The sequence below is a fragment of the Macrobrachium nipponense genome, chromosome 30, assembly GCF_015104395.2.
Source record: "Macrobrachium nipponense isolate FS-2020 chromosome 30, ASM1510439v2, whole genome shotgun sequence".
Taxonomy (NCBI): domain Eukaryota; kingdom Metazoa; phylum Arthropoda; class Malacostraca; order Decapoda; family Palaemonidae; genus Macrobrachium; species Macrobrachium nipponense.
Genome location: NC_087218.1, coordinates 35,779,388 through 35,795,998, shown reverse-complemented (window position 1 = coordinate 35,795,998; position 16,611 = coordinate 35,779,388). Strand labels below are relative to the sequence as shown.

General features: G+C 38.3%; 1 protein-coding gene across 1 annotated transcript in view; it reads right to left on the bottom strand.

Moving 5' to 3' along the window:
• The window catches only part of LOC135202433 (uncharacterized), a 44,688-nt gene that overhangs the window by 7,434 nt on the left and 20,643 nt on the right, over positions 1 to 16,611 (bottom strand). Inside the window, exons 2-4 of the mRNA XM_064231829.1 lie at positions 5,869 to 7,527; positions 3,184 to 3,353; positions 979 to 1,139 (exon numbers count right to left, since the gene is read on the bottom strand). Coding sequence (XP_064087899.1) covers positions 979 to 1,139; positions 3,184 to 3,353; positions 5,869 to 7,526 — 1,989 coding nt within the window. The 5' untranslated portion in view covers position 7,527. The remainder of the gene's footprint in view (positions 1 to 978; positions 1,140 to 3,183; positions 3,354 to 5,868; positions 7,528 to 16,611) is intronic.

Below are 16,611 nucleotides of genomic sequence, written 5' to 3'. Positions count from 1 at the left end.
ATGATAATTCCGGGCTGCTTTTAAGAGCAAGAGCCCGTGCAGGCACGAGAAAAACGTATTCTAGCGAAGACCACAGCATAAAATTTCATGAGCTCTTTGCGTATACGTTACTTTGGCCACTGCATATCAAATCGGTTTTAGAAATGAATTAACTCCTTTAACTTCAGATGTTCTTAGACTTCTTATCTTCAACCAACATAATTCTCTTAGCTATGACAATACAGGGGTCTTTAGCGTTTAGTATTAATATGTATTAACATTAGCACCATCATATATTATAGTATATTCCGGTGATGTAAATGGGTTTGTACAGATTCATACAGAAAAGTTGAGTAGTCTTAATTTTACACATCCATATCTTGGGCTTACTTAAGGGTATTTCTAATTAGTCATAATTTCAACATTCCCGTCATAGGCCTGTGTAAGGGTATTTTTTATCACTCAGGTTATTTTCAATCAGCCGTTATTTTTAACATCCACATTATAGGCCTATATAATGATATATTACATCTGTCTGTATAGCTAAAATAAGGACTGATGCAAAATGCCCTTACATAGGCCTGTGATTTGAATGTTAACGTAACTGATCGAAATACATATAGCCCTGTGATGTGGATGGTAAAATACCTACTTATTAAAAAAAACCCTTCAAACAATCAAATCATAGGCCTATGTAAGGATATTTTTGCGTCAGTCTTTTGACATTCAAATTATAGGCCTATGTAAGTATTTTGCGTCATTCGGTATTTTGACATTCAAATCATAGGCCTATGTAAGGATATTTTGCGTCAGTCGGTATTTTGATAATCAAATCATAGGCCTATGTAAGGATATTTTGCGTCAGTCGGTATTCTGATAATCAAATCATAGGCCTATGTAAGGATATTTTGCGTCTCTCGTTGTTATGACATTAAAATCATTGGCCTTTTTAAGGATACCTTGCATTCATCACCACAAAAAGGAAAGATAATCCATTACCTCGAGTATCTGGCGAAGCTTCTCCCTCTCCTTGGCTCTAAGGGCTGCCGGAGAGAGCGTGCTGGAGGACAACCTATTCGCCGTTTGACGCCGACGGGGGCCAGGGAGCAGCAACCCTCCCATTGTCTTCCCCTCAGCGGGAGACCCTGCCGATGAAGGACCTTTTGCGGGGGAGAGAAAGAGAGAGAGAGAGAGAGAGATAGACACAGACAAATTCGGAGAATGAAACGCAGAAAGACAAAAGGTGGCTTGGAATTTTTTGGCGGGAAAATGGCGAAACCGCCGCGAACCTCGATGTTTAATAAAGATTTTCCTCTTTTTTCGTATGATATTTCAAGTTCAACTCGGAGCCTTGTGGGTGGGTGGTATGCGTTTAAAGATGTCTTCTGGTAATGTCCCACGCGCCGCTCAACTTTAAAGGAACGTGTATGAGACGTGAAATGAGGAGGAATTTTTTTTTTTTTTTTAAATAAGAAAAACAAAACGCTCCAATCGACGCTTCTGATTTTCTCTCTTTCCGATGATAACGATTTCTCTTAAAGCAAGGAGGGGGATACAGGGAGCGTGAGTAATGACATTTCAAATCTCTCTCTCTCTCTCTCTTTGGGAAGAGGACAACATTGGTAAATACTAGTATAGCTACAAATATCAAGGCGTGATCAGACCTCCAGCTTTGAACCCGTGCAAGATTTTCTCCTCACACATAAGTTATAAACATTATAGCCCTAACTTTTAATGTAAATTAAAACGTGCTAAAATCTTCGGTCAAATAGAGCCTTGTTTCACCAACGAAAAATAAGATAAATAAGCTAAAATAATTTATTAGAAATAATTTTTCTGTATTGTTTAAGCTTGCACATTTTTTATTTTTCAAGATTTTATTTTAATGGATACATCATAAATATCCTATTCTAAATTCCTGTATCTTTAACTCAACGCGAAACACCTTTTTCAGCCATTTATAGGCTTTTCCATAGACATTTCCAACCCCCCACTAACAACAACAAATAGTTAGTAGGCTTACTCCCCGAGCAAGCGAAAATAGCAACGATCTATCAGTTTTAAATTGTATTGTAGCAGGCTTATTAAATCACCCAGTGACCCTATGCAGAATTTTTTCATTAGGTCTTAAGTGTCCTTGAGCATCTGAAAATAGGATAATTTAGGATTAGCTCATGGGAATTCCTCACATCCCAAATATTTAGCTTACGAGCTCCATGCAAATCCTTCGTCTCTACCCTTCCCCTCGGGTTCCTGCGTTAGAGCAAGGAATTTGGTGCGAATGGAGAATCCTCTAACCAAATCCTATCGAAATAATATGAGGTTGTCCTTCGAGAAATTTTAGTTGATGAAGTAAGAAGTCGGATACAGTATCCTTCGCTATGTTATAATAACAACATTTGTACTGTAAATAGTAACAATATATAGTATTATAAATAATAACTATAAATGGTACTCTAAATACTAACTATAGAAAGCATTATAAATAGTAACTATACATATTATAAAAAGTGCCATAAATAGTAAATAGTGCTATAAATAGTGATTATGAATAGTATTATAAATATTAACTAAATAGTTGTATAAATAGTAATTTTAGATAGTTGTATAAATCGTATAAATATTAACTCTAAATAGTACTATAAACAGCAACTCTAAATAGTTCTATAAACAAAAACTAAATAGTACTATAAACAGTAACTATAAATTGTACTGTAATAATAGTTAATAACTAGCAAATCAAAACGGGTCTACCTGATGAACAGAATTATGCAAAAAAATAAAAAATAATAATAAATGAATAAATAAAATAAAATTAAAGTAAAATATTTCTCTGGACTTGACCAAAAATGGCGACTGAGAACAACACTATACTCTGTTTTTTTTCCTCTGTCCATCCACCTGTGGTGTTTTTGTATGGTAACACTGCGTCCCGGGCTTTAGATAGTTACATTCAGCTTACATTCAACGATTATAATAATAGTATCATATTTCGAATATTAACGGTGTAATTCGCATACAGTAAATTATTAAACACTTTTCAGTTACAAATGTACACCCAGATATCCATTTATTTACCTAAAACTTACAAATGGCGTAACTATCTAAAACCCGGGACGCAGTGTTACCATACAAAAACACCACAGGCGGATGGACAGATGAAAAAAAAACAGAGTATAGTACTACGAGTTTCCCCCAACTTACTTTCGATCTTGTTCTGCTTCGAGAGTCGACCCCTTCTTGCCCACCTCCTTTTCTCCTCTTCCATTCTCCCCTGTTCCTCGCCGTCCCCTTCCTCCTCCCCCTCCTCATTGCCCTCCTCGCCCGAGGAGGAGTCCGACTGGTGAGTCCGAATCCTCACTTCCAGATGCATCCTGGAAGGAATACAGAGGCACTTCGAGTAATTCGAATTGAATTTGCTTCATCGTAGGTCTAATTCCAAGTGCATTACATAATTAGTTAATGCACTTCTTAACCTTTCTCTAAATTAAAAAAAAAAAATAAATAAAATGGCTTCATCGTAGGTCTAATTCGAAGTGCATTGCATGGTTAGTTAATGCACTTCTTAACCTTTCTTTAAATTCATTAAAAAAGATGGCTTTATCATAGGTCTAATTCTAAGTGTAATGCAAAATTAGTTAATGGGGTTTAATACACTTCTTAACCTTTCTCTAAACTCATAAAAAAAAGAACTGGCTTCATCGTTAAGTCTCATTCTATGTGCATTGCATAATTAGTTAATGGGACATAAATGCACTTCTTAACCTTTCTCTAAATAAAAATAATAAATAAATAAATAAATAAATAAATAAATAAAACACACACACACTGCTTTGTAAATTCGTGTGACAATCAGAGTGACATTTTATTGAACTGAATCTAGAATTTAGGCCAAAGGCCAAGTACTGGGACCTGTGAGGTCATTCAGCGCTGGAAAGGAAATGGAAATTAGGTAGGCTTGAAGGGTGTAAAAAACCTCAAAGCAGTCGCACTATGAATCAATTGTTAGGAGAGGGTGGAAAGTAAGATGGAAGAAGGAAAATATGAAAGGAGGTACAGTAAAAGGAACGAAAGGGGTCGCAGCTGCGGGCCGAAGGCAAGCTGTTAAGAGCCTTAGGTAATGCCTACAGTGCACTGCATGAGGTACACTGACGGCACTACCTTCCCTGCGGGAGGAACTATTAGGAAAGAGGAAACCCAGGAAGTTAGTACTACATGAATGCCTTACCAAACGTTCCCAGTATGATCTTACGCACGCCATTTTAAAATGCTGTAAAAACACTATCTCATGCGATCTACGTAAATGCAAATATAACTAGCGATTATGTACATCAACGCTCCTGCGCGCGCGCATCGACGGCAATTTACGCGTAATGCACTCTCCGCTATAAAAATCTATTTTTACTCAAGCAAAGTCACACCAAACCTTGTGGCGCGCGAGACAAAGAAGTCTTATTTTAATATTTCTCACGTATGTTCAGATTATAGTTTTTTTATGGGGGTGGGGAGGTTTGGGGAGGCCGAAGGGGAAGGTAGCGGTGGTCATTACAGGTAAGGACAGTATTCCATTACGTGCTGCTCGGCGGTAAAGTTCATTAATGTAGACTTAAGGAATGATAATACAATCCCATGCTAAAAAAAAAATATCAAAGCTGTGTTGCAGAACTGAACACGAATATGATATGGTGAAGTACGCTCTCTCTCTCTCTCTCTCTCTCTCTCTCTCTCTCTCTCTCTCTCTCTCTTGTAGTAGATAGTATAACTAGGCCTAATATTAATAATCTCCATTGCACTAGTAAAGAGAGATAATAACTGCACTATTAATCACTACCATCATCATCTGTATCATCGGGTTAGTAAATAACATCGAACGTAATTAAAACGTAGACGCCATCTTTTCATTAAACCTCACCGTTTATACGAAAACGGCAGTTGAAATCCCTTTTAAATCATTCTCCCAATAGAAGACGCCCCCAACCCCTCCTCCCCACCTAAACTACCGTTGCGCATTAATGTTGCCATATATTCCACATAAGTATAGCCGCGGCCTCACTTCGTCTTAATAAGCTTTGTTGCCTTCGTCAGGAGGCAGTCGGTATTTTCCTTTCTATTACGGGAAGTTACGGGTGGTCTAGCCTTTAAGGCTTAGCTGTAATATCCGTTGGAGGTGATTTACAGCTAGATTTGGGTTACGTAAACATGACGTCACATCAGTTGGGGCAGTGTTCCCATCTACAAAACGTAGTAATTATGAATTTATCTGTAGATTCGAGATCAAATTAAGCGTTTTTTTTTTTTCACCTTCCGAGCAACATTTTAATAAGAATTTAGTTGATACGCGGAATTAAAGTGTTCCAAAATGGAAGTTTCTCTCTCTCTCGTCTAAGATGTACACTGTTGTGGGAATATTAACTAATATAACATGATTTTTTATATATTAGAACCTACCTGTATTCTGTATACGGTGACAGATAAGATAATCACTGTAAATTTCACTGTGGATTTCACTCTTCATTGCACTGTTCATTATTATATGAGGAATTATAATGTTTCAGCATCCAACATCAAGCGATAAGGTGTAGGATTACATAGTAATTCTGTAGAATTTACATAGTAATCCTAAGCACCTGTTCAGAAATGTTTTACGTGTGGTGATTGTATAAATAGGATTATGTGGTCATTATATAAGTAGGACTACAAAAGCGTGTGCATGTTGAGTGCGTATATTCGTGTAGATTCCTTAATTTAATTTACTCACTTGTATTAGCTTTAATGCCGTTAATAGTCGGTCAGTTTTTGGGGCCATAGGCCTACTAACACACGCGACGAATACTTGTTGCTCTCTCTCTCTCTCTCTCTCTAGTCTGAATTTAATTAATATATACTCACTTGTTTCCTTTCCACGTCCTGCTGACCGGCTTGTAAACGTTCGCCTCACTGATGATCGTCTGAAGGAAGCCGCCCCTGGCCGGCGCGAAGCCGCGATCCTCCTCGCCGTAATAGTCGCAGCTGTAGTAGGGTCTGTTTTTGGAATTGCGCAGCGCACCCGAGAACTCATGAAGGTTCTCGTATCTTTCGAAGTCGTTGTCGTTCTCGACGTCGCTTCCCACGGGTGAGATCTCTGACATCATCGTCGGGATTTCCTTCTTGTTTTTGGGTCTTTTCACCGTCTTGCTCTGCTTTTTCTTCTCCGCTTTCACTTTGAAGGTTTTCTTTTCCCTGGTTGCGCCGAGCTTCGACCTGAGCAACTCCGCCGGGACGCTGCGCTCCCTGTGCTTCGCCTTCTTGGCTTTCTTCTTCTTGCCCAGGTCCGCGATCGACGTCGAACTCGGCCTTTGGACGCTGGTCGTTTCGTCGTTGTCGGAGCAAGGAAGGCTTTCATCGGTCTCCGTCTTCGCGTTGACGACGATATTCAATTGAATCTTCTTCTTGTTGGCGCTGTTGAGTCTCTTCTTGTTTGCGGAAGAGATTCTTTGCTTGAGGGCGCTTCTCGTCTTTTTGATGATGTCCTTTTCCGCTTCGTTAAACTGCTGCAAAGAATTCGCTACGCCCAGTTCAGGGTCGCCTTGAGAAGATGATTTCGACGAATGCCTAGACCTAGCGCTTTTGGGCTTTGTGAAGAGTTTACTAAATGGCATGAAATAATAGCCGTTTTTAGGCCTATACCCAAGAAGTTTGGAGGTTTTGTCCGTCTCCTTCACTTCATCTTCATCCTCATGGCCTAAGGATGACGACGTATCTCTTCTAGGCAGTGGAGAGAAGAAAGTGGCCCTGTGAATCAGCAGGCCATCGTACGGCTCAAATGATGTGATGACGTCACTTTTCTCCTCGTCCAAGCTGGCCGATTTAATTTTCCTCTTCTGGTTTTGTCCATAGATATCCGGGGAAGACTGGGATCGACAGACTTTGGCGGCAATTCGGTCTAATATTTCGTTGCTACTAAATGGTGCGCTTTTCTTCGGCGCTTCTGTTGCTGGCTCAGGTAGAGGTTGTTCTGCCAGAGGCTCTTCTGCTGCTGGCAGCTCCCCTGACGGAAGCTCCTTCCCTGAAGGCGATGAAGTCCTTGAAATTTCCTTCTCCGGTGATTTGGTCCACGCCTCAGATTTCTCAGGGAGGTCTGTTATTACTGTTGGCACGTCACTGACAACGGCTGCTGAAGGCACGGGAGTTACGCAACTCTTTGGGCGCCTTAGACTCTTCTGCTTCGGAGGTTTAATCGAAGCCTGTAAGCCCTCGACTTGTAAGTCCCCATCAGGTTCGTTACACCAAGCAATTCGTGGTCCAAATTCCTTGATCCCCTCCTTGGTTCCACCTTCAGGACTTGAGATCTTACCACTGAAGGACGTCGTAGAAGGCCGTTGCCCTCCGTCGGCTGCAGAATCTGAGTCGTTCCCACCGGCCCAGGCATCGTCGGAGAAGGCCCTGGAAACGCATAGGCCTAGGTCCTCGAGCTTGTGGTCGTGTGGAGGCTGGACCTCGATCGTATGCCTCCTCATTAAAGGAGTTCTTTTCATCCCCTCTGCGCCTTCGTCTGTTGTGTTCACCATCCTGTAATGAAGAAAAGGATGGTTTTATTCTGTTTGATTATCTCTCTCTCTCTCTCTCTCTCTCTCTCTCTCTCTCTCTCTGATATATATATATATATATATATATATATATATATATATATATATATAATGGTCTACTTCACAAGTTAATATTAAATTATCAATTTAAAAGAATTGCTGACATAGTCCAATTATCAAAGCCATGCTAGGAAATATATAAGAAATATCATAATTGTTGAATCATGATTATTGCCATGCAGTTATTGCTAGACATTGATGTACTATAGTCAGTCTTTCTGATTTTGCAAATTACAAAAACAAACTAATCCACAGTGTCAGCCTCGTAAAAAAAATTTCACATTAATTTTCATGTTACAGAACAGCCATGTACCCAGAACAGCCATGAACCTTGGGATGTCGAGGCCAGAGAAAACGTCATCTGGTAAGTGGTGAACTTTCTTATTTATCATGTATTTTGTATCCATTTTTCTGTATTTGTTTGTATTTTCGGCGTCTAAACACTTGCAGTAATTTTTAAAGCATATAGGTCTATGGACGGTGGACTCCCCTCTACTGAAAAAAAAGATACATATATAAATGTAACTGCCAACACAATGAGACTGGTATATATATATATATATATATATATATATATATATATATATATATATATATATATAAATATGGCAGAACGGTTGACCAGCGTCTTTGTGATGACAGGAAGTTTGATCAAATGCGCCCTATTGCATACATCATTTAAGTACACCAGTTTATAGAATTTGAGGAAAATACTCTCTCTCTCTCTCTCTCACACACACACACAGCGAAAGCCTTGCTACTTCATTTAATCATTGAGAACAGTCCCACTTTTCCGTGAGGTCGTCTCATGAAAGACTGGAAGCTAATTAGACCAAATTTTTGTTCACTAGGCGCAGAGGTGATCCGTCTGTACGGGATTCTGGGAAGTTCGTCTAATATTAGGTTATCTTGCTCCCACCTCCCCCACCCACACCAATCCGCCCCTTCATTATTGGTCTACCCAGCTGGTGCAACAACGCCATATCTTTGAACTTGAGCTTTCGATGGGATAGATTCGAGCCAGTAACGCACCTAGAGAATGTCGAAGTGAAAAGCTGGTAGATTCACATCACCCGTGCATCTGATGTCCCTTACGACGTTCCAGGAAACTCTCTTTATCTCTCGAGAGTTCACATAGGCAGGATGTACGTATCTCCCACCTCTCCTGAGGGATACTTTTGGAAGACGTATCCCCCAGGATACGTGGAACATACATCCTGCCTATGTGAACTCTCGAGAGATAAAGAGAGTTTCCAACCCTCAACAGCCAATCAGGAGCGTAGTAAAGGGATTTGCCTAGACATCAGATGCGCGGGTGATCTGAATCTACTATAGTTACTACTTGTGTTAATATTTATTTTTCGTATAATGATTTTTTCCTGGTGGATTTTATAAAGTACAAATGCATAACAGGTATCAAGATGAAAGTGTTTTCGGAGTATATTATATAATTTATTATTCTGTAAACAGCGTCTTCGCAAAGGAAAATTATTTGTTAAAATGCAGTTAAAAATATCACGTGGTAAAAATAAAATTATAAAATTCAAAATACTGGATCCATTCAGTCACTTTAGATTAAGCTAGCCGTATGCCAGCACAGGTTCGTATGCCAGCACAGGTTTTAGCTCGTGGCCAGACGTAAAATAATACATTCATTCACTTTTATCAACGTTGTTTGAGTATTTATGAATAAATTCAATTCACATAATCGCATGTAAGCGAGAAATCACGGAAAACCTTTGTTACCTGATACATCGCCATAATGGAACTGTGTACAAGCTGGAAAGTACGACATCTTATACGAGCTAAGAAGCACGACATTGTATACCTAGGTCTAGCCCTTATTGTATACAAGCTAGAAGTACGGAATTGTACATTAGGCAAGAAGTACGACATTGTACACGAGCTAAGAAGCACGACATTGTATATACAATCCAGAAATTATGACAATGTATACGAGCTAACAAATGTACATTGCATACGAGCTATAAAATACGACACAGAATGCGAGCAGTATAGTACTATCTTATATGCGAGGTACGAAATTGTAGCATACAGTCCAGAAAGCACGACACTGTATACTAGCCTTAAAGTACGACAATAATATTGGGAACGTACGACTTTGTATTCGATCCACATAGTACGAAGGGTTTTTAAGCCCGAATGGATGACAAACCGTTTAAACCAAATCGATCTTGCAGGGGAAAACTCGTGTGATACATGGTCAGTCACCCCTGCGGGATCACGTGTTCTTTGAAGCACGAAAAGTAACGGTGTGACAGGGTTGTAATTACAGGGCGAGTCGTAGGTATTCATTATTCAGTATGTTAAACAAACTAAATAAAAACCACCATTGTCCGTCGTACCAATTGTACGAACGCATAAAAACGTAGACCGTCAAAGTAGTGTTGTTTTGTATAACCAGCACCGCTATTTGATTAAAAATGGTCACTGTTCATGACAGACAGCAACCATTCTTTATAGTAAATTCGTTTACAGAACGTCTCATCTACAGTTGATAATACTGCCATCAAAGCAGTGTTGTTTGTTATGAACAGCACCGCTACTTTGGTATTACTTTAGTGTGTTGTCTATCTGCGCGTCATCACCTACTACTAGGTGTTAGTACTAAACATGACGGAAGCTTCTTGGGACTCCGCTATAGTATGGTCGACAAATTAGACTAATAAACGATACCTTCGTGCGGCCATCTACTTTACATTTACCATACGGGGTTTAGTGCTAGCAACTTGGAATAGATGACGCGTATAGGTAACAAGACCAAGCTGCACCAAATTATTTCCTTTTGTAACAAACAGTAACCATTTATACGGTAAATTCGTACAGAGCGTCTCATAAGATATTAAATAACATTAACATTTCACTTTATACACCGCGTGGCTTCCGTAATGCTGCGTGTGGTCCAGCCCACGGTGTAGACTAAGGCCTGGTGACTATAGACCTAGAACTAGCCCAACGCGTAAGCCAATGATACTCTAAACAGGGTGTACTGCAACTTTTCCGACTGGTGCCCAGAGAGGCGCGCATGCGTGTATAGTCCGTTGCAGGGGTCTTTCTCACTTATTTTTCTAGTATTTTTTTTAATCGTGAGCATGAGATACTTTATGAAAAGTTACTCATTCATAGTTTTGTATATATATATATATTTGTATATATATTATATATATATATATATATATATATATCTAATTATATATATAATATATATTATATATTATATGGCTTATTTGCCCCCCCCCCCCTGGTCATTCGTAATGAACGAAAAGTTTATTCATTAATAAAGTATATTTTTATTTTCATGAAGAAATTTGAATTTAGACAGAGAGAGAGAGAGAGAGAGAGAGAGAGAAGCGACGAGAGAGAGAGAGAGAGAGAGAGAGAATGAGAGAGATGACTTTTTATAATATAACTTTTTATAAACACTGGCCTTCTCACCTGTGATTTAGGCTGCCTCTGTCGCTAAGATACCATAGCCATAGAAGGCTCCATTCCGGATGACCTTTTTGGTGCTGAAAATTGAATTTTAGCATATACCAAGGGCTGTTTATGCAGAACGGTTCGTCTGTTGAGGTTTTAAAGTATATATATATATATATATATATATTATATATATATATATATATATATATATATATATATCTATATATATATTTATATAATATATTAATATATATATATATATATATATATACTATATATATATATATATATAATATATATATATATATATATTCATTAAGCTACGAATGTCCTTTAATATCTAATTCACTCTATCTCGGAATTAATATATTTTCATGTATGTTAACCGAAGGGGAAATTTTTTAGTCGATAGGAAATTCGTCGGCTCATGGGCGCGAACCACAGAACCAAGAATTCGGAACGTAGTACAGTGAAGCGCTCTTACAAACACACGGCTATCAAGAGAGCTACCTACTATAGTTGGTTCACTTAAGGTAGATTCTTGGATGAGCCCTATGATTGCAAGACGTTTGTTTGGCGGCCGCTGATTGTGGCTGCCAAACAAACGTCCCGTGGGCATAGGGCATCCCCAAGAATCTACCTTAAGTGAACCAGCTATAGTTAACGCCGCCTCTCACCTACAAATCCCTGTCGTGCTCAGGTATTCGTTGTTTTGGAGTCGGCATGAACCCGCCTCGACCTTGATAACTTTGTAGTGCTTTTGTCGCGCGTAGCCATATGAATCAAGGTAATGTGATAAGACTCATATATATATATATATATATATATATATATATATATATATATATATATATATATATCTATATATATATTGTTATATCTTGTATCTGTATGTTCCTTCATTATCCACATTACAGTATTTCAATGTTTCCCTTTTAGGTGGCTCTCTCTCTCTCTCTCTCTCTCTCTCTCTCTCTCTCTCTCTCTCTATTCAGACAAAGTTAAAGAACTGCATATTCGGGTGTGTGACAAAAAAAAACGAGGCACTGTTGCATGTTGTTGGTGCAGAATGTTTGAGGTCAGTCTCTCTCTCTCTCTCTCTCTCTCTCTCTCTCTCTCTCTCTCTCTCTCTCCTTTTAAGTGCACACCGCTTGCAGGATTACCCATCATGACATGGCTTCTAATCTTTGGAAATGACTTGAAACACGTTTCCCTGAAAACATCAAACCTCAACTTTGGCCTCCCGCGAAAATTTAGAAGATAACATTAGTCTTTATGGGGCATTTTTAACATTTTCTGTTCTTATTCCGTTACATTTTGCTCTCTGAAAGCTTTATGCGTCTGTCATTTGCGCGTTGCATTACCGGAGCGTCTCAGGTTTCGAACGCGTCACGGAATATGACCGTAATACGTAATTGCGGCTATTTTCTTGTGCTTGTGTTTTTATATACATATAAACAGCGCGTAGGATGTGTGTGTCTCTCTACACTGCCTCATATTTCTGCTCTGGTATTTTTTGCTTTTCGCTTTTATCATTTTTGTCAATGAAAGATTTCTAATGGGATTTGCAACAAGGTGTTTGTGGAGTTCTTCTGGAGCCAGCGGTGTTGGGTTACAATGGGGCACGAGAGCTGCCCCACGTAGGTTGTAGATTTCTGGACCGTCTGTGTTCTCTTCCTATAATAATAATAGTAATAATAAAATTCTATACAATAATTTTTCATTTGGTTTGAACAGGTGCTTTCGTTACCTCTGCATACTAATAATAATAATAATAATAATAATAATAATAATAATAATAATAATAATAATAACTTTTATGATTAGCTTAGGGTTAGTGTTAATTTGTGCTGTTAATATTTTTATGTCAGCTGAATTCTTTCAATTTAGTTCATGGCTCCATTATCTCTATTTCTCGCCTTTTTGCCGGTTTTTTTTTTATTTCTAGCATTTTTCTCTTAATTTATCCTTTATTTCTTTTCCGATCATTTCTCTTATATTCTCTCATTCATTTCACATCGTTGTACTAACTCTCTCATTTGTCCTCCTTTTTGAAAATGTCCTCTATTTCTCGATGCCTCTCATCTTACTATAATGGGCGTTATGTCTGCTAGTCCCTCTAATTGCGTCCTGTCCTTCTCATTTATTTTCCCCTTCATTTGTCTCTCTCTCTCTCCATTTATCTCATTTCCTCCAAGTCCTCTCACTTTCCAAGCCTCCTCGTCTCTCGGGGAGAGAAAGGCATCCGGGTAAATCTTGATTCACGGCCTCTCGTCTCGAAACGATGTTTGCGAATCCGTTATCAACCTCCGTGACGAGACGAACCATTATTTTAACACGGGATTTATCGTCGCTCGTAAATTACCTGCTTATGAAAATTATACGACTGGCTCTCATTTTTGTGATTCTGTGGCGTAATGCCGATTTAGTTTGACTGTATTTGTAACGACTGTACTGCGATTAGAACCTAAAAAAAAAAATAAAAAATAAAATAAATAAAAATAAAAATTGAAGCGAAGACGCTATGCACTGCTACCCAAAAGCAATTCTTGTGTTTTCCAATTAACGCAATTTTATCTTTTTATCTTTGTGTTTATTGATTTTGTCGTTTATTTATTTTTTCTGGTGTCTGATCTCTTGACTGTATTTGTAACAACTGTACTTCAATTGGAACCTTTAAAAAAAATCCAAGCGAAGATGCATGCTTGCTACCCAAAGGCAATTTTTGTGTTTTCTAATTTACGCATTTTTTTCTTTGTTTCTTGACTTTGTCATTTTTTTCTGGTGTCTGATCTCTTCTCTTTGCATTTGTTATTACCTTCTGTTACTTTTTTCAATTGAACACTATAACATTATTTGGAATCTGGAATTTCAACAGTCAGTGGCCCCTGTGGTCTTGTTCCATGTGAATAGGGTTTACTCTCTGAATAATCATACTATGATTGGCGTAATGTCTGTCCGTCCGTCTGTCATTCAATCACGGCCAAATGGCTGGTCCGATGGGCATGAAACTTGGCAGGGTTATAGTGGGGACTCCTAAGATGGTTTATAATGGGGTTTCATCCTACCTCGCCCCCCTCTGAAGAGGGTGTGGGTGAGAAGGGATTCCCGGAAACGGAGCTGGTTCTGCCCGTAGACTTAGTTACTTACTCTACGAACTTTGATACATAATTTCTGTATACATATGTTTGCTTGCTAATAATAATAATAATAATAATAATAATAATAATAATAATAATAATAATACTTTTGGGAAATAATCGTACAATTAATAGCTCTCATTAGAGTATATACCTCCAAACTTCACTACAATACAGATTCGCAAATTTGAAAGAAACAGGAACACTTCATTCATCAGTGGACAACACTAAGATCGAAAAGCTGCCTTTTGTCACCCGAGTTCAGGTGACACCTGCTGGCAGCTTCCTGGTCAATGGGCATTCACCAGTTCTGAAAGCCGGAAAGAATTTAATATTTTTGGGCATGTGGGAGGAATCTTTGGTGCGTGAAAGAGCCTGTCTTCTGATCAAAGGCTATTATTGAAAAATCTCTTTACTAAGCTTTTAAGCTCTTTCTGTCCCTCTTTGGCTAAAGGTGTCCAGTTGTGATTTTGAGCCAAATACTTTAGCACAGGACTGATTTTTTTTCTTTTTCTTTATCTTTTTTTCAGATGTCAAACTAAGTGATTTTAAATGTAAAGAGTCTGAAAATTCATGACTCTCTCTCTCTCTCTCTCTCTCTCTCTCTCTCTTCGGAAGAGTTTAAAAGAAAGCTAGACAAAATCATTAGGACATTGAATGCACAATAAAACCTGCTCCCACAAATAAGTGAGCACACGATATCTCCTCGGATGGACTAACAAGTCTTTGAGACATCCTAATATTTGTAACTCCTTGTAGCCCTCTTTTCTTTAGTAAAACTCATTTTCCCTCATATATTTAGTGGGAATTGTGATCTCAAGAGTCAACATATTTGGCCTTTTTTTTTTTTTTTTTAGGTTTTAGATGTAAAACTAAGTGATTTTAAATGTAAAGAGTGTTGCAGGCACCACTGAAAATTCCTGACTCTCTCTCTCTCTCTCTCTCTCTCTCTCTCTCTCTCTCTCTCTCTCTCTCTAGTAAAACTCATTTTCCGGTACATATATTCCGTGGGAATGGTGATCTCAAGAGTCAATATGTTTATCCCTTTAAACACGCAGGTTGGTATCGACTATCTTCGTCAGGAATAACCGACTAATATAATTAGCAAGCAGATTGTTTAGAATTATTTCGAACCTTCCTCTCTCTTGTCAGAAGGGACAAACCCAGCGACTCTTAAGTTCGCCAAAAAATCCGGGTCGTGTTAAACCCTGAAGAGCTCAATTTAAGCTAAGGAGGAAGAATTAATTGCAAGCGAGAGCTCCTCTAAGATGACATATCCCTGGCGCCGACTAATGCGAAATATTTCACTTTTTTTGCAAAGATGTTGTCATCTCGCTCTGTGGCATTTGATAGAGGGACTAACGACATAATTGATCCAGACTCCACTGTATCTATTAATAGAAATCTGGCCTTGCTTTGAATGTATCACATGCCCACTTATACATAGGCGAGGCTTGGGTTTGACTGACCTAGATAAGATAACTGAGAATCATTCGTACGATTCAGAGTGCAGGATGTATTCAGACGACGTTGAGAGTTCGTAGAGCAGATTCCGGGATCTTCGTTTTAGTTTTAATTTCGTATGTAGGACTTGAGGGACTTACTACGTCGTCATTTTCTCTGTTTGTTTGTTATGTTTTTATTACGTCTTTATCATTTTTTTCTGCTCCGACAGCTTTTTTTTTTCTTTTTTCTTTGTAACTGATTTACATGTAATTTCGTTTAGTTATAACTGTAATGATGAATTATATCATCAGTAGGTTACGGTAGCTTTTATTAATTTTATTTTATTTTATTATTTTCATTTGTTTATTTTTTGCTGATTTACGGGACAATTTCATTTAATTATAACTATTATGAAGGATTATATCATCAGCAGTTGATTCTCATTGGTTAGCTGTAAACATATCATTGTTATATTAGGTTTTAGAACATTAAAATCTTTTAATTCATTCGTCGATGACGGTCGGCCATTTTCTCTGAACAAATTCTTTCATACCTATCGTCAGAATTTACAGACATTTCAGTCGTCGAATTCTCCCGTCCTTAATCCAGCAGAAAAACGATACATAGCTAATAGGGCCAAACAAACGTGGACTTCAAATTAGCAATAGTTCTTTGTAACGTCACACAAGAGAGACTTATATATTCTTAGATGGCGAAGAATACATCTAACAAAAAAATATTCTTAGTATGAGATTCATCGCTCTTTGAGTTTTGGGCCCATTATGCCTCACGACAAAAGGGGGGAAAAGGTGCCCAGATCTTCTGAATACAGCATCGCCAATTTAGCAGATGGGTCCGTTTTTCGCTGGGAGAGAAGAGAGAGAGAGAGAGAGAGAGAGAGAGAGAGAGAGAGAGAGAGAGATTTGGTCACTTTCTTTCTGAAAGTGATTGGCTCATTTCAGAATATTTTTATTGATTGT